At 25.3% G+C, this 24,328-nt stretch overlaps 1 protein-coding gene across 6 annotated transcripts; it reads left to right on the forward strand.

Moving 5' to 3' along the window:
- Pdfr (Pigment-dispersing factor receptor) lies at nucleotides 1-24,034 on the forward strand. 6 transcript variants are annotated; one of them, XM_011066505.2, is made up of 16 exons: nucleotides 2-1,727; nucleotides 5,031-5,203; nucleotides 6,279-6,386; nucleotides 11,393-11,556; nucleotides 13,614-13,717; nucleotides 14,489-14,633; nucleotides 15,040-15,142; nucleotides 15,585-15,705; nucleotides 15,936-16,014; nucleotides 16,427-16,512; nucleotides 17,581-17,761; nucleotides 18,396-18,510; nucleotides 21,049-21,142; nucleotides 21,214-21,278; nucleotides 21,560-21,635; nucleotides 22,043-22,181. In XM_011066505.2, exons 2-15 carry the CDS (start codon nucleotides 5,122-5,124, stop codon nucleotides 21,598-21,600), a joined length of 1,488 nt encoding a protein of 495 aa, XP_011064807.1. In that variant the 5' UTR covers nucleotides 2-1,727; nucleotides 5,031-5,121; the 3' UTR covers nucleotides 21,601-21,635; nucleotides 22,043-22,181. The 6 variants fall into 6 exon arrangements, with proteins under 6 accessions (XP_011064805.1, XP_011064807.1, XP_087263722.1 ...); XM_087407599.1 differs by having other exon boundaries at nucleotides 5-1,727; nucleotides 21,232-21,278; XM_011066503.2 differs by lacking the exon at nucleotides 21,560-21,635 and having other exon boundaries at nucleotides 1-1,727; nucleotides 22,043-24,034.
- Nucleotides 24,035-24,328: the final 294 nt, after the last annotated feature.

Consider the following 24,328-nt stretch of genomic DNA (forward strand, 5'->3'; position numbering starts at 1 on the left):
TTTATAAAAGAAACCAAGTCCTTCAAAGTTGATAAAATTTTCATGAACTCAACCTTCCCATTCATTGCATTAAATCTAGTTTTCATTTAAATTTTTTCTGCAAATGATGCAATTAGTCTTTTCATTGCCTTGTTTCATTGCATTGTTTTCTTTAAAAACTGAGGCTTTTTTACAGCACTCGCTGATATTTGATTTTTTATCCTTATTTGTATCCCTATCTAAAGATTCTCTTATACCATTTGTTACATCGTTATTTTATCCAAATAATACACAACAAAAAACAACATATGATACGAGCAGCTTTAAAAAAGAATTTTAAGTCCATAACTAAAAGAATAATAGATACTGTTTATATTGATAAACTAGAAACAATATTCGAGTTTAATAACATGACTAGTTGGTGCAGTCAATTCCGTCCCGTGTAGTGAAAATAACAGTTACAACAAAATGTACACAATACCTTACAAATAACATTGCTTCTATTCTCCATGTGAAGAGATCCCAGCTCTCACATGGTGGACTTAATAAATATTTTGAACAATAATATTTTTGAGGCTTCCACGGGCACTTTCTATACAGAAATTATGCGTTTCGCGGGTTATCTACGTCCAAATCAATTCTTAGAATGCCAACGTTTCATGAACATTGCAGTTTACTTCATCAGAGAAGCGACCTAATATTTTGCCTGATATTTTAAATAATCTTTATCTTATACCAACTATTCAATATAATTCTTCCCTTATAAATTAATTGCAATATTGAGTAATAAATAATACCAGAAAATGATATGAAAAATATATGAATAAAGTAAAGTATTATATAATATACGGCAACGTTTTTACGATTATTAGATTTGAATTATCAATATAATAGCAATAATATAATTTTTCCTTAAAAAAAATGTTATGGTCAGCAATTTGTCAGAAACATTTGTCAGAATAATTATTTTTAATTTTTTCATAACTGATTGATATTATATTTAAAACTTTCTTAATGATCCATCATTACAGATTATGTCATTAAAAGCAAAAAGGAAAGAAATCTTTTCTCATGATATAAGAGTAAATCGAGTCTAGAGTTAATTTGAAGACATAATGTCTTGAGAGCAGTTATATACTTTCTGATAAAAATCTCGAAAGAAGCAAGCGATAGGGGTAGTAATACGGGATTGGTAAACGGCTGGACCAATGATGGGAGGCTGCGCTGTGGTTCGAGTTGTCGCAGAATATATTTCACAAGTACGAAACAGTCGGCACGCGTCTCTTGAAACGTTCGGGTATCTTCTTATCTTTGAGAACTCGCGAGAGAACCCTTATTCCGATCGAAACAGTTATTACATGACGTTTTGCCTGATCTCTCGATCGCTCCTATAATTTTCAAGTTCGGATTCTAATCGTAATTGAAATCACATTCGCATTTTTTGGAATTAACTCATCTTTGGCATAAATAACATAATTTTCAATAGAATTTGATATAGTACGTATTTTAAATTAATTTTGTCAAAAAATAGTGTTAACTTTTGAATAACTTCAACCTTTTTACTAAAGAAATTAAAATTGGATTAAAAATTATTTCTTTAAATTATCATTCTATACATTTTATGTTACGACATTAATGTAAGTTCAAAAATTTGTCCATATTGTTCAAAGAATGAAAGAGAGTTTAGCGAGGCTGATTAATCTAAGTTTGAACTATTAACGGTGAAACGAACGGAAAAAGAGATACTGGTAAGATTTTTAATATTATGCATTATGATTGAATTATGGTTAATTAAATCATGATAAAATAAACCCAAAAAATTAATAACGTGATTATGTCATTTAATCATTAATTATTTTAAACTATAATTATGATTTAATAATTGTTATTTTTTTATCGATTACGCGGACTTTTTATATATGGATAAATAAGAAATTTTTATTAAGAAATGTCCAACACAATATTGTTTATTAAATATTATATATTATTCTTTTTGGTTTATTTTAATGTTATATATTTTTTTCTACATTGACAATAATATTAGTTTACAAATTTTGGTAATAATTTTTAGTGTAAGAAAGGGAAAGTTTTTTAAACATATTTTGGAGCGCTGAGAGTTTGAATCTGACATTTAAAAAAATTCCACTACATAGATTTTTAACATATAGCACTCAATCAATTTTAAAATTTAGCATATAGATTTTTAAGATATAGTATTCCTTTCCGAATAATGTGAGTGCAATTAGTGATGAATAAGGTGAACGTTTCCATCAAGATTTTAAATAATTGAGAACCGTTATTAAGGATATTGAGACAAATCAAAACGTACTAGATGATTAAGGGCTGTTCTAAACAAAATGTATAAATATAGTATAATATAGCGTCTAGATTAATAAACATCCAGAATAAACTCGCCACATTGATTTACGTAATATGCTTATTGGTCCAGACTATGCTATGCTATGCATTTTGTACGTGCTATGTTATGCATTCTGTGACAATTTTAATACGTGAAACCTCTCCAAAGTCATATAAAGAATAAAAATTAAACTTTAATATTTCAGATTTGTTTTCTAATTTTAATAAAACTTTACTTTATATATTGGAAAACATGTCTTTTCTTATATCTCAGAAATCGAACTTGATGGAAACATTTCGATAGCTATTGATTCGGATTTAATGTCGAAAATTATTCTAAAAACAGTCTTTATATTATGCTTATATTAAACTCATCTACGTGAAAACTAAGAATTACATAAAACAAGATTTTTGAAGCTATTAATAAGTATATATCGAATAATTACCTAGACTGTAGAAACTATTACAATTATGTTAATATAACTATCCACAATTTAAACATATTATTAAATGAAGTATGTATATCTATAACTAATATGTTGCTTCTGTAATACGTTTTTTTTTTTAAATAGGTTAAAGTATTATTATTTACGAATATTATATTTTTTATTATATTTATTAACGAAAAGGAGTTTAAGTTACAATAGATATATGTAGAATTTTTTATGCTAATAATAATTGAATATGCAATAGTTTTGCTATCGGCTTTATACGGATGTTAAATAAACAGGATTACGAATAATATTTGTAAAGTGATGAACTTGTTGATTGATATTCTGATTGACTTGACTAAATAAATATGATACAAATTGATTTCATATGTGCATTTTTATGTAGAAAGCATAATCTAATGCTATATATTTTGTTTTAGCTATTCATCTATTTATGTGTATCACATTATATTTGATAATGTTATATTGTAAAGTCGATTGCAGATCATATAATCAATATACGTCAACAGTAGTGAGAATGATGCATTTTTCTGGCATTAATATAATTACTTTGTATATGTATAATATTTTATATATATATATAGAAAGACAGAGAGAGAGAGAGAGAGAGAATAGCCAATATTGTTATTAAGGTTGAAATAATATTGATCATATAAATATACAATAATATAATATAATTGATACGTATATATATATCCACATTGATCAATTTTTATTATAAAATAAAATTTTCTAATTTTTCACAGTTTATGGAGGCTCTTTTTTCATTTGAATAAACGATCATATACTAAAATATTCTGATCCTAAAATATATAGTCCTATTTTAGCGGTCTTAGCCTGCTCACAATCGATTGTTCCATTTCAATGAGAAATCTCGAATGTGAATTTTGTGTAAAATGAACGTGAATTTTGTTCATTCAAATTGTAATTAGATACAATTTCACTGAATTTTTTAAGTAAAAAGCCAATAGATTATACAAATTTAAACAACGACAAAATTTAACTAAAATCATCAGAATTATAAATTAGTCGCGGAATCTTAATATATATTTACTAATTAATTTTTTTCAAAAATTTTGTAGCAATAGTAATATTTAATGATACATTTTACATATATATTTATTATTATTTTATGTTAAAAGATGTTTTATATAAATAATATGTTATTATTAATTGTAAGTATGTGTTAATCTTATTAATTTAATTTTACACAGTTTTGTAGAAATTTCATATTAAATTATGTTTATGAGTTTAGACAACAGAAAATGTAATTTATGATAAGTATAAACTTTTAAATCTATATGTTTATGTACTAATTGACTGACTATACAGTGTGGGTTATTCTAGGAGCTTATTTTTTTCTTGAAGTAATAAAATTACCATTTTTTTTAAACAGTCCCTAAATTTTTTAAATTGCTACATCAGAAAACGTGTTGATTCTTAGCTTGACCTCTTTCACGTGAAAGCTTAATAAGACCATGAATATCGGCACGAATTGACTCTTTTATGTTCAACATGAAAAATAAATTTAGTACCTTAAAAAAATACATTAATAATCGTTATTTCTGGTATAAAATACAAATAAAAAAAACACTCAATTTTGGAATCAAATTTCATTAAATACTTAGCTATTAGATTAAACACAGCAAACATTCACAATATTATTATCAAATATTATCGTTATTATAAAAAGTAATAATAAAAGTATATAACGGCATTACTTCTATTCCCTGTTTCTACATAATATATATATTACAATATATAAGATTTATGCGTCTATAATTTTTAATACTATTATTATAAGTTGAATATTTAATTAAAACAATTAATTTTATGGATAATAAAGGTAATAAACGTCAATACAGAAACTGGAGAGAATCATAGATTTAGCATAGTATATATTGCTTCAGTTGAATATTATATTATATTTTGTTTTTTTTTTTATTTAAAAGAGTATATATGTATTGATAATATTCTTATCATCTCGTTTTAACGCTGAGTTCATTCTGCATTTTTTACATGAATAAGATGAATGAAGCAATTTTTTGCACTTCTATAATTGTTCAAAAGAAATGTGATATGAATCCAAACTATAGGAAACGTATTCTTTCCGTAACAAAAAGAGAATGTAATTCACAATTTACTTCAGAATCTTTCTCATTTATTTAAAAAGAAAGCGGAAGCTCTTTATGCTCTAAGTAGAAGGAAAAGAAAACAGGAAATAGGAGAGCTTATTTACAGGGCGCTGCACACTTCTGTTGACTGCGTGGCAAGCACTGGAACAAAAGCGTAGAGACACCGAGCAAAAAATGGGAATCCTGTTAAAAAAAAAATGGACAGCTTAAATGTCAACGGCAATAACACTCGTGAATTTTGTAATAATCAATACAAACATTTCGTGGCGCCCTACGGAGGTATGCTCCTTAATGATTTTGTCATTTTTCGCGTTTATATTCACATTTAAAGCAAGTAGAGAGAGAGAATATATTTTTCATTTGTCACTATATTTATCTTTTCAAGTGTTCTTTCACTAAAACATTTTCACTGATTTATTTTCGTATGCACATAAATAAAGAAAATTGTTTATAAGAAACAAATTATCTTATTAATTATTTTAATCAAATTTAGAATTATAACCAATACATTTCTCGCAAATCGGAATAATTTCATAAAACTTTAATAAGTTGAATTTACATGATGCATGATAGAACATTTTGCAAAATGTTCTTTCATACATATGAATTTAACTAAATTCTTAAAAAATTACTCGATATGAAGATTGCGTATAAGACATAATTTTTTATAAAATAAAAGTAATCTAGACTTTCGATAAATTCGATATAAAAGTGAAATGGTTTAATGGAAGTCGGCGCAGTAGATAATGCTCATTTTACTTTTATATCATAAATTTTTGTTATTGTTTTACCAAAAAATTTTTATATAATTTTTTAAAATTTCATAAATTTTAGAATTCATTCGATTTTTTGAGATTTCTATTTTCTAGAAAATAACAAAAATTATTATACCAATTGAGACACTTTTCAAAAATGTTGAGGAAGTCTTTTTTTTAATTTTTCTGTATAAATTTTGAAATATTCTAATATGTTTTATTTTATAATTTCTGAAAAAAAAGAGAAAATATAATGTATGAAATCTGAAGAAGAGTCAGATATTTTCCAGCAATTTTTATAAATTTAAAATATGAAGAATTTTTATAAAAATGTTATGAGATATTATAAGATTTTTTTCATCAGAATAATTATAACAAAAAATGAGTTAATAGATAAACAGTGCAATATTCTTTATCAAAAATTGTTGAGAAACATTTTTTAAATATTATTTGATTAAACATATTTTATAAAATTCATTGCTTTTTTAAAACCTAATTTGTTAGAAATTCTTTCTGTGAGATCTATTTGCTGATTTATACATGTAAAATTAGTTGCAGTATTATCGACTCCTTTGCGCTGCTCTTTTTATATTTTTTAGAGCTCTGGTGTAATCCGGTATGGGACTCATTACTCTGTTGGCCGCCAACGATAGCCTCTATTACGGCAAAGCAGCGATGCCCCTTCGTGGATGGATTTGATACGACTAGTAAGTAAATGAAGCTTGATTTCAATGTTGATTTCAATCTTCCTAATAATTTAACATTGACATTGTTTGAGTTGACAATGGATTGTGAATAGCTATATGTAGATATTCCTTTATTGTGATTTTAATGTCCGTTAAATGAGTTTCTGTCATTTTTCAAGTTATTAGTATAATAAAAGAAATTGTTAAAATCGAATAAAAATTTCTGTAATTAGCGAATTTTAAAGATGAATTAATCAGAGATATATTTAGATCGTAATTTCTAAATTTCACTTTTTTTTTTAGAAGAAGAGAAAAATGGATATTAGTATAAAAAACTTAATATTTGGAATATAAAATAGATTCTGATTTGAACTCTTTTTTCCTTTTTGCCCTTTATTCGATTTCTATGTATTTATTGAAATTGATTTCTCAGCGAGTAAAAATATGTGAAAAATATTTTTAAAAATCTTTTTCCTTGCACACATGTTTTGTGAAAATAGATATTAGAAAAACTGACGTATATTTTAGTAATATAATATAAAGCTGAAAATATTTCTGATGTTTCAATCCTTTTTAATTTTTATTATTTTTCACTTTTTTACCTTTCACATTTCTACGCATTTATTAAAATGCACTTATAAAACTAATATAAAACTATTTTTTTTGGGTCATAAGATCAGTCTTTTACAAACATGAAAAGTATTCATATAAATCTTTTTGCTTGTACACATATTTTGTTAAAATTATTCGAAAAATAAATGTGAAAAAATTATTACTTTTGTTTTAAAAAGTTATTAGAAAATAAAATTTTATTGATATTAGAAAAACTGATGTATATTTTAGTAATATAATATAAAGCTGAAAATATTTCTAATGTTTCAATCCTTTTTAATTTTTATTATTTTTCATTTTTTTTACCTTTCATGTTTCTACACATTTATTAACATTTTAATTGTGCATTTTTAAAACAATGTGTAAATTGTAAAATAAAGAATTATTTAATCTGGACACAATAAAAAGTAAATAAGTAAATATGAGACAAAATTTTATCTTTAATTATGTGCGTGATTTTTTAAATATTTTCTAATTATTTTATTAATTGGAGATTAATTTCTTATAAAAAACATACATTTTTTTTATATTATTTGATTATTTATATGTTAAAAATTAATTTTTTACACATTTAAAAATTTATATATATATATATTATTTTTCCATACCAAATATCAGATATTAATATTGGATATTATCAGTGGATGTTAATTAAAAAGAATTAGACAGAAAATTAGATAATTTTTTAATAAATCATTAACAAATTAGCTTATTTTCAAAAATAATGTAAGTACTTATGTTTAAAAAATTACATGAGTTTGCACTATCTAGTTGTTCATATGTATCATAATTTACAGATTTAATTATAGAAGTATATATTGTATATTGTTTGGAAATTTCGTAGAAAAAATTGTGGATAAGAATACGTCACAACAATACTTCCTTTTTAATAGGAACAAAGCGAGTTTAAACAGCAACATGTTTCCACAAATATTTCACAGACGGACAAATTTTAATCATAATTTTGAAATTATGTTGGAAATGATATTACTAAATTTATTACACAACAATATTTTATATAAAAATAAAAATGCCATAAATAAAATCATATATTCTATATTTTATTTCTATTTTGCAATTTAATCCCAAATTAATTATATTATTTGTGAAAATTAAACTAAACAATCTTTTAATTGATTTACAGATAAAATATACTATAAAATTGTTGAAATTGAAAACCAAAGCACGCACATTGAAAGAAATATTTTTGGAATTTGTGACTATTATTATATGTTATCATAATTATAATAATTACTGTAATAACGTTAGTAATAAGAATTATATAGTTCCATTAACAAATATATATAATTAATAACTGAAAGAATTACAATTATATATAGTTATTATTAAAATTCATTGCAATTACTATATATATTTATAGTCACTATAGTTACAGTCTTTTTAGGGTTGCCAATTGTATATATTTGTTGACATAACTATACATACAATTATTATCATTATAGTAAATAGTATAATACTAAAGTACTTAAGTATAATACTTAAGTATAATACTAAACATTTTTCTTTCAGTGCATGATACGTTAATAAATTTAAAAATTGAATTAATTTGAAGAAATCTTTTACTTTTTATGTTTCTGCTTAGGGAAGAAATTACATGATCGTATATTCTACATATTTAAAGAATTTTACCGTCGTTGCAATATTATGTACCGTAGATCTTATTGCCAGTGTTATTAATTTCAAGTAAATTAATTTAAAGTCACGTTTTTCACTACAATGCAATCACGTTTTCTAGTGGATAAAATAAATTTTTAAGGGCGATAATGCAGTAATGAGAGAGATGCTGCAGACGCACATGTCCAAAACAATGCAATTCTTTGAGAATTTAAGACAAGAAATTTCTCGAAAGCCTTCGCACATTATATAATTGGTCGAAAATACTTCGAGAATTTTCAACAGTTTGTTTTATCGAAAATTTACATCAAGATGAAAGTAATTATTCATTGAAAATAAATTCTCGATTTTTATTCGAAATATTTAGTATTGAATATGACTGAACAGAAGTATTCAAGCAATGACGCGTAATAAAAATCTTCGAAGCAGTGACGCGTAATAAAAATGCAGAGAGATTTTGTCCTCTCGACATGTCTTCCCTGAAACACTTTGATCGGATTCAATAGCGTCGCGAACTGCAAATGCGTCGTGAAATGAATTTTTTAAATATTGATATATTATTACCTTTTCTTTATAACATTAACTTTTTTAAAAAATAACTTATCTAAATATAATAGCATAATATAATAATCTTTGACAATAAAATAATGTATTGTGTTAAATAACATGATATTATTATTGAGTATTTACTTGTTCAAAATATTTATATACTTTTACATTTAACTTTGCTAATTTCATACATAGCAATTTTTAGTATGTACTAATTTAGTGTAGTGCAAATGAATGAATTCGTTATAGATGTTTCATTGTCGTACATCGTCTTTAAGAAACTAAGCAGAGCAAGAAGGTAAAAATTATGACCTTCAGCACACTTCAAATTTCTGAAATAACGAAAGGCATTTGTATCTATATATACATATAATAAATTAAAATACTTTTATTCGTCATTTATGAAAAATAATCGATGGTTTCACGAATAGAAATATTTTATTTTTGAAAAATTATTAATAATTGTAAAATTACAGTAACAGAAACTGCAAGAAAATCTATCTTTATGCAATAGATTGTATATATTAAATGTTTTTACTTTTAACAACAATTAATGTTTAAACGGAACTTTACGTCGCACAAATTATGTATTAATAGTTAAGAGAGAAAGAAAGACAGAATTTGCACAAATTAAACATTTCATAATTAATCATTAGTACACATAATTTTTTGGTTCTTTATTATACAATGGATTAACTGGGTAATTTATTTTACAATATAAAAATTATTAAATTTTTACATATACTTTAACATATTTTGAAAATATTCGTAAGGTTATGTATTAAAAAAAAATTACAAATATTATAATTAATTATTTCCTGCTCCTGGTATTTCCAAGAAAAGAAATCAATTAATCGTGCATACTAAAAGTTACTCGAAAAAAATGTTTTTAAATTAAATTCGTTTTATATTAAAATTAATTAATACAGAAAGTGTTACAAGTATAAATATAATTTATTATTTATTTTAAAAAATAAGTAATTTATCTGAAAATAAATTATCTGAAATTAAGATATGCCATTATTAAACATTTCCCTTAACGGTTAATTTAAAGATCGAGAAATTTAAGGCGCACAATTTTTTATTTATTAGATATCTCATAACGTCTATTATTAACATTTTTATCATTATTTTTTCTTTTAAAAAGACAGAATAATAAAAGGTGGAAAGAAACCATTATATGTATACTTGTATAAATACTTGTATTTAATTAGTATTTTTTCGATTTTAAGATCCAATTGCCTTGAAAATTTTTACGGTAATATATAAATCTATATAAATCTATATAAAAATATATGAAAGAGACTCTTTTAAATTTTATGGCACAAGGTAAAATCTTAGATGAATAGCGTTCGTAACGGATGCACTCAGAAGTGTTTAGTCATTGGCAAAGGATTCTCAAATAGCACCATTATTCGTTTCTTGTACTATATTATATATATGCAACATATGTTGAATAGTGTGGAAAGCGCAGCCCCCTTGATGGATGGACCACCCTTCAATTTTCCAAGCTTTAGAGAAATCTTTAAGATAAAAGTGGACTACATGATGTCGTCTTCTTCCTGTTTCCTTTAATCATGGAATATCCATTGAATGCATCATTCTTTCCATCCACATTACAGCACGTTCTTCAATATGAAAATTTAATTTCTTGAGTAAAAACTTGATTTTTAATTCAACGTGTAAGAGAATTTCGTTATATTTAACTCATCAGAAAGATTATCAGATAAAATATGATCAGATTCTATTATGTATAGAAGATGAGACATCATACTTTCAGCGTAAAATCAAAGTAAATCGTATGTCGTAATATTTTTATCGCATATGAATCTGTTAAAAATACGTTTTATCATGAGTGATAAAATTCTTTTTTGCATTATTAATTATTTTTTTTCAAAGAGAAACGTCTCTATAAAGATATGTTCTTATTGAAGAAATAGGGAAACATGTTCTAAAGTATTAGAAATATGTTCTGTAATTGAGTTTATAAATTCAAAAAATTGACCGATAATTTTTGATATCTTGTAACAGCAAATAACATCAGCTTATTTTTTTGATAATTTATACATTATTGCATATTTAAACGCACGATTGTTTAATATTATTATAATCTAGTAAAAGTAGTAAGAGAAATAACGGCCTAATAAAAATGTAGATCAAATGAAGATGCAACTGACATATTTCTAGCGATGTCATTTTCATATCCTCTTGAATCTTGTATATTTTTCCAGAATACGTAGAGAAGAAATGCGGCTACAATGGACGGTGGGAGGCACAGAACGGCACAAGCATGAACGAGGAATCGTTCATTGGCTGGGCGAATTACACTACCTGCTTAACGCCAGAAATGCTGAAGCTTCATTACAGAGTCTACAATAATAATGTCGAGGGCGAGGTAAATTTCATGTTTTGAATGTTTTGATATCTGTCAAAAATGACGATGATGTGCATTTGAAGAATTGCAATGTACAAATCTAAATAGTCTAAATCAAGTTAAAAATAGTTATATATATATAATTATATGTATAAATTATTATATGTATAAATTACATTTATAAAAATTATATGTTATATCTCTAAAAAGTTAGTTTTTTCCAATTAAATTACAAATTAAACGTAAGAAACTTCGAAAACATGACATGCGCAGAAATTTGAAAAAGCAACAAGTTTTTTTTCAATTTCGAATATTAAAAGATTAAAAAATAATAATTAAAATAATAATAAGTAATAATTTTTAAATAGGAGGACATGACAGTTAATTATTCTTAATTGATTTTGATATATAGGACAAATAAAAATTCATGCTTTAATCATAATTGATTAATTCAAATTTTAAAATTGTTAACAATTTATTTTATTTATTAAAATGTAAATAAAATTGAATATTTTATAAAAATAATTTTTTTCCTTAAACACAAAAAAACTTTTATTTATTTAATTGTAAACATGATCTTCTTAATTATTATTTAATATAATTTTTAAGAATTAACTAAGATTATAATTAAATTTATTTTTTATATTTGAAAGCTTTATAGTGTGACTGACGTTTCATTTAATATTTTAACGTGACAAATCAAAAGGTAAAACAAATCAAACATTTACATACAAAAACATTACGTACAAAACTGAAGTAGTAAAACACTCCTAACGCATCTATTATTTTCTTCATTTTAGATATTTCTATATTCCACTTTTGTTTTAAAGCCGTTTAATAGTTATTCTACTATGTGCTTTTTGTTTTCTATTTCTTGCTTTTTGCTATTTTTTACATCTTGTCTTTTTGCTTCTTATTCGGTTTTATGTTGCTCGAGATAAAAGTTAACGAACTTTGGAAGAAACAAGAAACACGTAGCAACAAATGCAATTGTCGATAAAACGGTTGCAAAGGGGAAAAAGCAAGAGACAGGAAACAAAGAGTACACGTTGTAAAATAGACTTTATAGTATAACTGATGTTTTATTTAACGTTTTAACGTAATAGATCAAAAATTGAAATAAATCAAATTTATATGAAGTTGGTGCCACAAAATTTTAAATAAATATTACTGTACAAAATTGAGGCAGCAAAACATTTTTAACATGTTTATTGTTTTTTTTTATCTTACAATAGATATTCCTATGTTTTGTTTCTGCGTATTGTTCGGACATATTATAATCTTTGTGGATGCTACGATGATAAAAATTGCGGCTACACATCTCGTTAATTTGCTTTTTAATCTCTCGCTTCTCTCCCCGATCTCTTACTTACCCAATTTTTTTCTTTTTATTTGAAATACGTGTTTTTATGCAACTATTTTGTTATTGTTCTTTCTAAATGAATATTTTCGCGGATCATGTTATTTATATCTTAGAGTATCTATCTTCACGTATATGCTCTATATTTTATTTACAATATTTTGATTTTATACCTTTGTGTATTTATTCTAACTGTCGATCATTTATTCGCATCTGGGATTGATATTATTGATTTTTTCGTCTTTTGAAATAACTTTCATAAATACTGGGAAAAAATTGTGATAAACTTTATTTTTCTTTATATAAACGTACGCTATAGACATTATAAATATTGATAATTAAATATTATCAAATATTTCAAAATTTCATTATAAATAGATTTATAGATGTTTGAAAAATGATATGAATTAGTTATTAATTAATAAAATTAAAAATATTGACCGATTAATTAAAGGAAATTTGACAAATAAAAAAATATATTTATTTGCTATGTAAAATAATTGACAAATTATTCTTCCTGTATTGTTAAGAATTATAGTTAAAAAAAATTAGAAAAGTTTTTTTTATATCTATTTGTATAAATATGTAATGTAAGTCGCACGTTTTACAAAAAAATTTTTGTGAGTTTTCCCTGTGAAGAAATACATCGCAAATATGTTTTCATTACATCGAAGTATAAAGTTTCATTACAATCGACTGCTTTGTTCTCTTTTTCCAGATGAAAATGGAAATAGCTGAGAAGACGCGCACCCTTGAATTTGTCGGTCTCAGTATATCTCTGGTGGCTTTACTTGCTTCTCTGGTGATTTTCTGTCGATTTAGGTGAGTAAAAAATTTCAAAAAGTGATTTCGCGTATTTTATTTGTGTGAAGAAACTTGGTTCAAGTGAAACAGTTGTTAAACAGTTCCTTTAAAGTTTGCAATTAAAAAGTAACTTGATTTTCAATTCGATTTTCAACATTACATAATCCTATTAGAGAATTTGCGACAAAGTTTTGCGACAAATTCGATATTATACAATCTTTCATATTTAAAATAAATATAAAACTTAGCTAATGAAATGACCGTCAAATAATAGATCAATAAATTTTTTATTTAAATATAAAATGAATTATATTAATTATTATATCATAAAAATGGCTGTTAAATTAAAAGACTGTATTACATAAATATTGTAAAAACTTATATTTTTATATTATTATTATTGTAACAATTAAAGAATTACAGTTTTGCAATATTTGTGAAATATTACAAGCATATTATTGACATTTTGCAGGCATATTGTTAATTTACATTTCTGTAGTACCTCTGCAATGTTACATTGCAATCTGTAATATTGCAACATTGCAGCAATATTATTTCAATCTTCTGTGCTGTATGGGACCATACAGTTACATATTTGTGTATTATATACCTAATATTTAATTAATAATTACTTTTAGAAGTCATTGATTTAATAAAAAATAATTGCGCAAAATTACGTCCGGCGTATAGCCATCCTTGTAGAACCGCTGTCACTTTGCATAAATTTACATCTGAAGTAGTTAAACGGCTAAAATTAATGCTAAACGGTCTTTGCGTCTAATTTTCTAGATCGTTGCGAAACACGAGGACCAGAATTCACAAGAATCTCTTTGTCGCCATGGTCGTACAGGTGCTGATCAGATTAATGTTGTACATAGACATCGCGATTTATCGTAGGAAGCCGCACGGCATACAACGAGGAATAGGAAATACTGTAAGACACAATGGGATTCTTTTACTTTTATAACTGGAGCACAAGGCGAGAGATTATTTCCTTATTCTTTTTCACAGAGATTTAATGTTATTATTTATTTTTGCGATTCTATTTTTTTTTTATTTTTATCCCCGTATTATTCCTTAATATAATTACGAGATGAGAGCAATTTTAGTAAAATCCACATTTCAATGCAAATAAAACGATTCTCCGCGAAGCTCAAAAACGAGTTAGAAATGCTAAATTTTATAGAAATTTGGATTATATAAATCTCTTATTATAAATTCAAATGTCAAGTGTTCAAACGTCACTTTTTTCACTTATAGAGAAAACCTTTGAACCTTTGCATTATTTACATTTACATGTAAATCCATAAAACGTGATGCACTTTTTACCTCTTTTACAGCCGGTATTGTGTGAGGCTAGTTACGTACTACTGGAATACGTCAAGACTGCGATGTTTATGTGGATGTTCATAGAGGGTCTGTTTCTGCACAACATGGTGACTGGTATGTACTCGGGAATGTGACATGTTTTACATACGTATCGCATGAAAGCCACGTTAATGTCACTAGAATCGTAGAAAGCGAGTATTTCTAGAATTTTTGTGTAATCGTAATTATAAAGTAGTAAACAACTCGTTAATCCTGGCATAACAATAAATCGGGTAAGAAATTTTGACTGACGAGTTATTTACATAAATGTGAAAATATTTGAAATGTGTATTTTATTTTGTTCACTATAAGTACACTACACAATAATCACAATAAATATTGCCACACGCGTCTAATACATATTTTAAATTAATTCTTATCCTACACAAAAGACTATTTAATATAATCTGACTTTTTTCTATCATTGACAAATTAATTAGCTTTAAAAAAATATTTTAATTCAAATTTCAATTTAATGATTGTCACGTAATTTCGCATTTCGATTGTAATTTTACAGTGACGGTTTTTCAAGAGACGTCTTATTATCGCATGTATCGATTCGTTGGATGGGGATGTCCAGTGCTGATGACCTCGGCTTGGGTCATTGTTATGGCATTTTATTATCATCCGAAATCAAAGTAAGTTGCGGATTATTTGCTTAAATACTAAGACGTTTTTATAACTTTTATTTATTTGAACATTAACGTTTGACACAATATGGACATACAATTGCAAAATATTAATAATATATTACAATCATTAAAACATAAGCACAAAGTTTACATTCAGTGATTTATTGAAGAAGACCCAAAGCAAAAGTCGTTTGTATTTATAAATATATTAAATATTATGAATTTTGAAATATTAGATTTCCTAGATGTTGGTCGGGGTACAATTTATCGTCTTACTTTTGGATCCTCGAAGGACCTAGATTCGCAGTGATATTGGTGAGCAAACCAGAATGAATTTTTAATAATCGGTAAAAGAAAAAAAAACCAATCACATTCGTTTAAATTATATTATATATATATATATATATATATATATATATATATATTAAATTACATTATATATATAATGTAATTTAAAATTTAAAGTGTGATTCTATAATATGTGTGATAATTATGTAGATATATAAAAACGTTCGTAGAGTTATGAATTCATAGATAATTGCAACTATTTGTGTATTAACAATTTTTTTATTGTTTAATATAATTATAACATATATTCATTCCTTGAAAGAAACATGCTATCAGGCGATTATTTATCCATAGAAAAATAAAGTTTACATTATATCTAATAATCAATTAAAAATTTTTAATAAGTTTTAGCTTATTTCTTCTCATTATTTTCTTTCAGCTCAACTTTTTATTCTTGCTGAATATTATAAGAGTGCTCGTGATTAAGTTACGGCAAAGTCATACAAGCGAAATTGAACAAGTTCTGTAAGTACACAAATAAACAAATTAGATTTCTCCAAAGAAGCAAATAGGTTCAGAATTTTAGTCTCATTTTCAAACTTAGAAATTTCTAATTTCTCACAAAAAAAACTTAAAAAATTAATCGATTACTTTAAACCAACAAAATATTCTCTATTTTATTTACTTTAGAAATATAAAAATTTACATCATAAAAAATTTTAAAATTTTTCTGCGTGATATTTTGCATGTTTTTGATTCTTTTTCGCTTATTTATTCAATTTTAATTGAATTTTTCATGTTTGGTCTTTGTGCACAAAAATCTATGTATACAACTGTTAACCAGTTTATCAGTTTCGTTAAAAAAAAACATAATTGACAGCTGACAAGTGTGCGAAAGTAATTCTAATTTAAACACTGACGATTGCTGTCGACCAATGTCATGCAAATGTTGACAATAATCTAATGTCATAATCTGACGTAAAACAATGTCAGTTTTGCTTTACGTATCTTTTATAATATCCGTCTATTTGATCTATTATATCCACATGTGCACTTTCAGTCATTTTTTTTTATGCTGCCTTAGAATTGTATAATTGTTTTGAATGATATATTTTTAAAGATCTATGTTTTATTTCAATCAGTCTGAAATAGCATTCATTTGAAATCGAATTCGATTTTATTTAAATCGAAAACTTAATTAATTTCTTAATTCGAACGAAATACTTGAGTGTTCTAAGTGTTAATTTTTAACAATTTATATTTGTAAAATATCTTGGAATATTTGGGAAATTATTATACAAAATTAAAATATTAATTTAAAAAGTTAATAAATTATTGAATAAATAAATAATTTATATAACATTATTTATTTATTCAATAATTTATTAAAACAATATTTTTTATTAATAAAATAATAAAGGTTATATTACAAAGTTTAAATAATGATTTTAATATATCTCTCAATAGCTCAATAAATATATTTCTGATGATTACATTATAAATGACTTTGCGAAAAACGTCGATAGCAAGCACAAGTATTCGTGTAAAACATGCAGTTATAAAAATATCAAAATAATTTTTTATTGTACTTAGGAAAGCCGTGAGGGCAGCCGTGGTACTTTTACCGTTATTAGGTATTACTAACGTGCTCTTCATGATCGAAGCACCGTTGGATAACGTAAGCAAGTTCGCTGTGTGGTCCTACTCCACTCATTTTCTGCAATCGTTTCAGGGCCTTTTCATCGCAATGCTTTATTGTTTTCTTAATGGCGAAGTGAGTAAATTTCATTTAGAAACATTATCTCAGTCATAATTGAAGTTAATATTATTTTATGATTAATCTTATTAATTGTAGAATTTACTAGTCATATTTGAGTAACTGTTACAAGATTATTTTCCACTTATTTTTATAGATAATATTATTATATCAGTTAATAATTTGTTATGAACTTATAATTTTATAGATATTATCTTTTCTAAAATTTATTTAATATAAATTTAATAATTAAATAGGGGTCATTTTCTTTAAAACTTTGTTAATTTATTTATCAATTTAATTTTCTAAAAGAATAGAATATATAACAACAACTGAAAGTTATGCTCTTATTTATTCACTAAGTTTTTATAATAAAATAAAAAAAATTAATTGAAAAAATCTAGATTTAATTAAAAATTAAAAATAATATGATAAGCAGAGAACACAAACGATCCAAGGCATTCTGCCCGTATTATTTTTGTTATCTTAGCATTATAAAGAAAAATAAAAGTATTTTTTATGAAAAAATCTCCTCTCTCTCTGTATAATAACATAAATTAGTAATTTTTTAATTAAAGCATTAATTTATGTTCTTATAAAGAAAGAGAAAAAGAGAAGAGATATAAGAATTTTATATATTTCATTTGCTTAGGTAAGACTCGCTTTGGATAAAACCATTGCCGTTTATCTTTCTCTAAGAGGAGGCGACTTGCAGACTAGAAGACAGTCGACCCTTAGCGGCGGTCAACCTCAGCGAATAACTTCGGGTAAGTACAAAAATTCATTTTTAAAACGAATATTTGTTGAAAGTGTACATTTTATACTAAAACAAGCGACAAAAACATTCAAATAGCAGACAATTTTTTCTCTAATGAGAATCATGTTGAACTTTTTAAAAATTGACTTCGCATTATTATCTGTCGAAGACATTTCCATTAGAACATTCCATCAAATAAAAATCCGCAGAAAAAAGAAGTACAGATTCTGCTTCGGGGTAATCGAGAAAAATAGCATAAATAATCTAATTTAGTTTTTCAATTTTTTTCAATTCGTGGCACATTGTACATATAATGAGCCAAACTTATTGAGGTAATCATTAGTTCACATGCATTAGCATTCAATATAGATTTATTATCAGATATCTTTAACATGACACTTAAAAATAAAAAATGAAGTTTTAAAGTTTTATCGTTAATATTTTATTATTTTAAAAATAATTTTATTGCAATGATGATTGCAAAGCTCGATTTGATTAAAATAAAAGTAAATATAATATAATTTAGGTAATTTTTACATTTTTATTTTTACATTTTTTATTTCATTCGCTTGTTTACTTGTTTATTTCTTAATTTTTTGTGTGTTTTTCTTTTTATTTCTCTAAAATTTTCGCTACACTTGGAGCATATCGGTGTACCGTAGAATATTGATTAAAAAACTCTGGTCTGACACTTGTTGAATATTTGTAATTAATATTTGTAAGTTATTTACATTTGCAATGCGATCTAAAATGCTGAAGTATAACTCGACAAATTAAAATTCTTTATAATTTAAAAAAATATATGATAACTTTTAAAAGGCAAGCAACTATTGTTTTATTCGATGCGTATTTATAAACGCTTATTCCCTCTATCAAAATATTTTTTATTTATAGAATAATTTTTAGTAAATTTCATATTATTGTGCGATATTATTACATTTAGTATTATGTAAAGACAAGTGCAGTATATTATTTGTTATAATTCCTATTAATGTATTGGATGGCTGCAGTTTAACAGTTCTGTGGAAATCCATAATGTCGGATTACGGAATATAAGCCGATAACGTATTCTTATTAAAAAAACCTTCTTTTAATATCACCGATCAACCAATGCTATTCATTACTAAGAGTGCATGCTCCTCCTTCGAAGATGGAGATTTCAAACTTTAAAACATTCTCCGACCATTTTTTGCAAAGATACGTAACTTTGAATTTACACGATCCTTTTCAGCACTAATTTAAGTGATGTTTTAGTTTTGTTAATGTATAATAAATTCAGTTATTATGAAAAGCATTGTTCATTACGATAAATTATTTTTTTGAAACCTTTGAAAATAATTGACAGTTTTTCATTTTCAATAATCATAATATAGTCAAACGTTGACATTAATCGTTAATTAAATTTTTTATTAAAAGATTGATATTTTATTTATAGAATTAGTATAATTTAAAAAAAAAATACAATAGGCAACATGTCACGTAAACATAAAAAGATTAAGACCCAAGTAATATGTACATATTTTTATATTCTTATTCAAGAATCATCCAGTTCTAATCTAAGTAATTCTTGTAATATCGTTAAATAAATAATGATATCACAAAATTACATTCTGCAATGTAAAAAAAATTTTTATTTAAAATCTTTATACTGCTTGAACTCAAAATATCTTTATACAATAATTATTAATTATATATATATATTTTAAGCTTTAGCAGCGTCAATTTTAAAAAAAGTATTTTGCTTACTTATTACAAAACAATTTGATTCATTATTTAAAAGCGTTAATAATAACAATAGAAGTTCTTAGTATTCCCGTTTGAAAATAGGTATTTCTTTCCCGTAATACTGTCACATCTATCGGATCACTGGAGTAGATAATCGTATTCGAGCGACGTTATTACACTAGCATAGTAAATTGAATTCTTTCTTGAACATCAACATAAAGAATTTACGTCCAACTTTTAGAGTCCTCCAACTTTTACGTTATGAAATCTCTCTTCCTTCTTCCCCTCTTTAGGTTTTTGACCTTAAGAGGCAAATCACGGTACCATACTATGATACTGTGATCGCCTCTGTAAGTCAGAAATCTAATCAGAGGAAGAAGGGAAACAGATTTTATAACATAAAACGCATGCTCGAGTTGTGGAAGGCTGTGCCTTACATATTAATGATAAAATCTTCCCCGTAAATTGCGTATTAATTTTCAAAACATTAAATTATCTCGTTCTTACGTAAAATACGAAGGACAGAAAGATATTTATCATTTTTTATGTTTGTTCCTTAAAAACTTATATTTAAAAAAAATTTTTTTTCTTAAATTTTGTAGAAAATTTGATTTGTGCAAAATTTAGCTTTGTTGTATTAGGTGTTGGAATTAATTCGTAGCGTTTTACAAGTGATGGGAAGTACTTTCATTAATGTATTTTTTAATGCTCATGTGAAATAAATAACATTCTTTCATTACAAACGCTACGAATTAATTCCAACACCTAATAGAATTTGAATAAAAGCGCTATTCCCAATACGTTTGTTGTCTTTGTGTCACAGTGATCGAGATGGAAGAGGAAGAAACGAGACCTATTGGGTTGATGAGACTGTGCTGTCGGGGTAAAAATACTCCGCCACCAGATCGACCTGTCGAGTAAGTAGTAATTGAGAAAGGCCTCAAAAGTTAGCGCCGATCCGATTTATCTATTCTCCAATCTTATATAGTTCCACTTTGTGTTACAGAATACAAGAACAAAGAGATGAAAAAATTGAATGCGTACTTTCTCGAGGTATTTAGGAGCTACATTCCGATATATTAATATTGTACAAAGAATAATGTTGTATAGAGAATAATTACTTTTATTTCTTAGTACTTTAATTTCGCTCCTGTTTACTTCCGTAAGGAAGACAATAAGTTCCCCAGCATACTTTACATTGAACGTTTCCGATGTGCAAGCAATTATGTAGCAATATTTGCTAATGTAGTATCAAGCTTTAATGCTGTTTATATTTTTTACCTGTCAAGTAAACAAATATGAAACAAATTTCTCTTTTGTATCTCACTTTACAGAGCGAGAAAATTCCAACGCAGGAAAAGGTGAAAGGAAATGACAATGTATTAGAATTCTCAAGATTACATCCAGCTTGTAAATACTATTGATGTAATAGTTTTTGTTCTGTCGCTTTTTATCTTTCGTTATTCCTAATCTTAATGTCTCCCATGAATAGAACTTATCTAAAGTCAAATAGAGATTACTTCATCTTTTGTTTTATAATTAAAGCTATGTTATCAAGTTAAAGTTAAATTTGTTTTTAATCAAATTGTAATAATCGTATTTGAAAAAATTTAGGAATTTATTTATTGAATTAAAAAGAAATGTTAGAAAGAAATGTTTTAAATAGAACATTTATTCTTTAAATTTCAAAAATTAATTAAAGGCGGCTCTATGATTTGAAATATGATTTAGTTTGAAATTATCTTGTACATGTGATTTGCAAAATGTAATTTTCTTAAGCTGATTTCTATAAAAAACAATATTTCTTCACGTTTCAGGACAACAGTTTAATCGTAGTAAACGCGCAAATCTCTCAACGTCTGGAAGTCAATCTCACAGTAAAATAATTCCTTGGATCGTAGAATTATCAATGCTACATTCTGATTTTCGGTCAAAAGAAACGGATTTTTCTTTGACGTAGATTGACAGTGTGCATCACGTCACAGTAACTGAGGCGGAATTTTCTCATAAGAATCTACGTTAAGCTTGAAGTCTTGAAGTCTCGTAATGTAATGGAATCCATGACGTCTTCTCTTGTAATTATTTTGTAAATCAGTGATGCCCAAATTTTCTTAAATAGATTATAAACATTTCAAAAATTTCTTTTCTGTTGTATTTAAAAATAGAGCAATGTTTATTTAGAATAACTAAATGAAACATTAATATTTATTACATTACCTCATTTTAACTTACATAATTTTTAAGATATTATAGATTATTTTAATAATTTTTTTAAGCTAAAATTATACTGCCACATATTCTTATTTAATTTTGATTATATTTGGAATTACCATTGTATTGTAAAAAAACAGTTGATATGAATCATTTGAACAACACTGATATAATCTATATTCAGTAATTATCAAACATTGAGAAATGCGATTTTAAAATTCATTTTGTAAATTACTCTAAGGTAATTTAATCATTTAGCAAAATAATTAAAAAATTGAAAGTTATTTTAATAATAAAATTAATACTTGCAAAAATATTTTATTTACTATATACTAAGTTATAACTACAATTTTATTTTAATATAAAATTGATTTATAAGACTTAATTGATATATTTAATACTAATATGAAAAATGAAAAATATTTTATATGATAGCTTCTGAGGAAACTTTAAAAGAGAAACTGTGAATTTGATGTAGAATTTATTTTTGAAAAAATAGAGTTAATGTAGTTTAGTTTTAATAAAATATCGTATTTTTGTAATAAATCAAGTCACTGTAATTGGTATAATGCGTAATTCATTTTTTTAATCATGGAAAATTCGGAGCGAGAGAATAGTCGAGGATCACAGAAAACGGAAATCCGACTTACTAAAAGATTCTGTCTACGTCAAAGGAAGCTATCAAATGTGATTTGACCTCAGCTAAAACTGCCTGCTCGTTATCTGGCAGAAACCTGCTCTTTAACACTTATAATTAGTGGCACGGATCAAACGTTTGCAACTAAACTGTGCAGCTAAACTATGAAGTTTAAAGGTTACGCTATCAAGAAACTTTGTAAAATACTTTAGTTAATTTTGATTAATATCGCTGAGATGGAAAATTAAGAATTTTAACACGTGTTATCTAGTATCCGGATATTGTTTTTTTGTGTGTTAGATTATTGCAATTTTTGGATAAATTTGATGTCTTATCGAATATATCTTATTCGAATGATATAATTTTGTTAAAAAATTAATTTAGAGCCTACCTTCAAACTTCTAGAAAATTTCTAAGAAAATTATAACTTTGCGATGCAAAGTTATAATTATAACTTGCAGAAATTATAACTTATCTAATGAAACATTCTCCAAACATATAACGATGTATAAATGGAATATTTAACAGTTATTTGTACTTTTAATTGTAGTCCAGGAATTGCCGATTCTATCTTCGAATTCAATGAAGACGTTTCAATGCGCCGTTTAAAATATTTATTCTTTTTCGTGTCGCGAAGATTCCCAGGCAACGCAATTCCAAGATTTAAAATCGGAACATATATAAGACGTCTTTTAGACAGTTCTTGAAAAAAAAGATATTTATAAGACGTCTTTTAGATATCTTTATCTCATATCCTGATTTTGAATTTTATATTGTCTAGAATTTTTTTTATAAACAAATGAATAAGCAACTGATATACTGACTTTCAATTATAAAATGAAAATGGATTGTTGGCAGTTATTAATTGTAAATTTAATTAGATGATATTCTCAACTAAATTAATTTGCAGGATGTTCATATGTACTTATTATTATGTAATAAATTAAATTTGAATTGTAAATGAAGTTTCACATTACAAACAGATTACTCACACATTCTTCTAATATTAATATCATGTTAGTGTTATGACTTAATTATTTATTTTCATTAAATTGGTCGATAAATTCATGACCACTATTTCTCTTCGTAAGCTAGAAAAAAAGAAAATATTTATACATGAAAATGTAGGTATAATATCACTTCTTGTAACTAACTTTATCAATTAAACGTAACAAATGTTTCCAATTTATTAATTTCAACTAAATTAAATTAAATATTACTTTTATCTTTTATAATATGAATTGTTTTATAATAT

Source organism: Acromyrmex echinatior, chromosome 7, assembly GCF_024713525.1.
Source record: "Acromyrmex echinatior isolate Ae372 chromosome 7, ASM2471352v2, whole genome shotgun sequence".
Classification (NCBI taxonomy): Eukaryota; Metazoa; Arthropoda; class Insecta; order Hymenoptera; family Formicidae; genus Acromyrmex; species Acromyrmex echinatior.

Bases quoted from the DNA above. Each gene is read 5' to 3' on its own strand.
- Pdfr (XM_011066503.2), top strand. From the start codon at position 5,122: ATGGACAGCTTAAATGTCAACGGCAATAACACTCGTGAATTTTGTAAT. The intron at 21,143-21,213 runs GTAAGTAGTAAT...AATCTTATATAG, and splicing joins CCACCAGATCGACCTGTCGA to TTCCACTTTGTGTTACAGAA. The intron at 21,279-22,042 runs GTATTTAGGAGC...TTCACGTTTCAG, and splicing joins TGAATGCGTACTTTCTCGAG to GACAACAGTTTAATCGTAGT.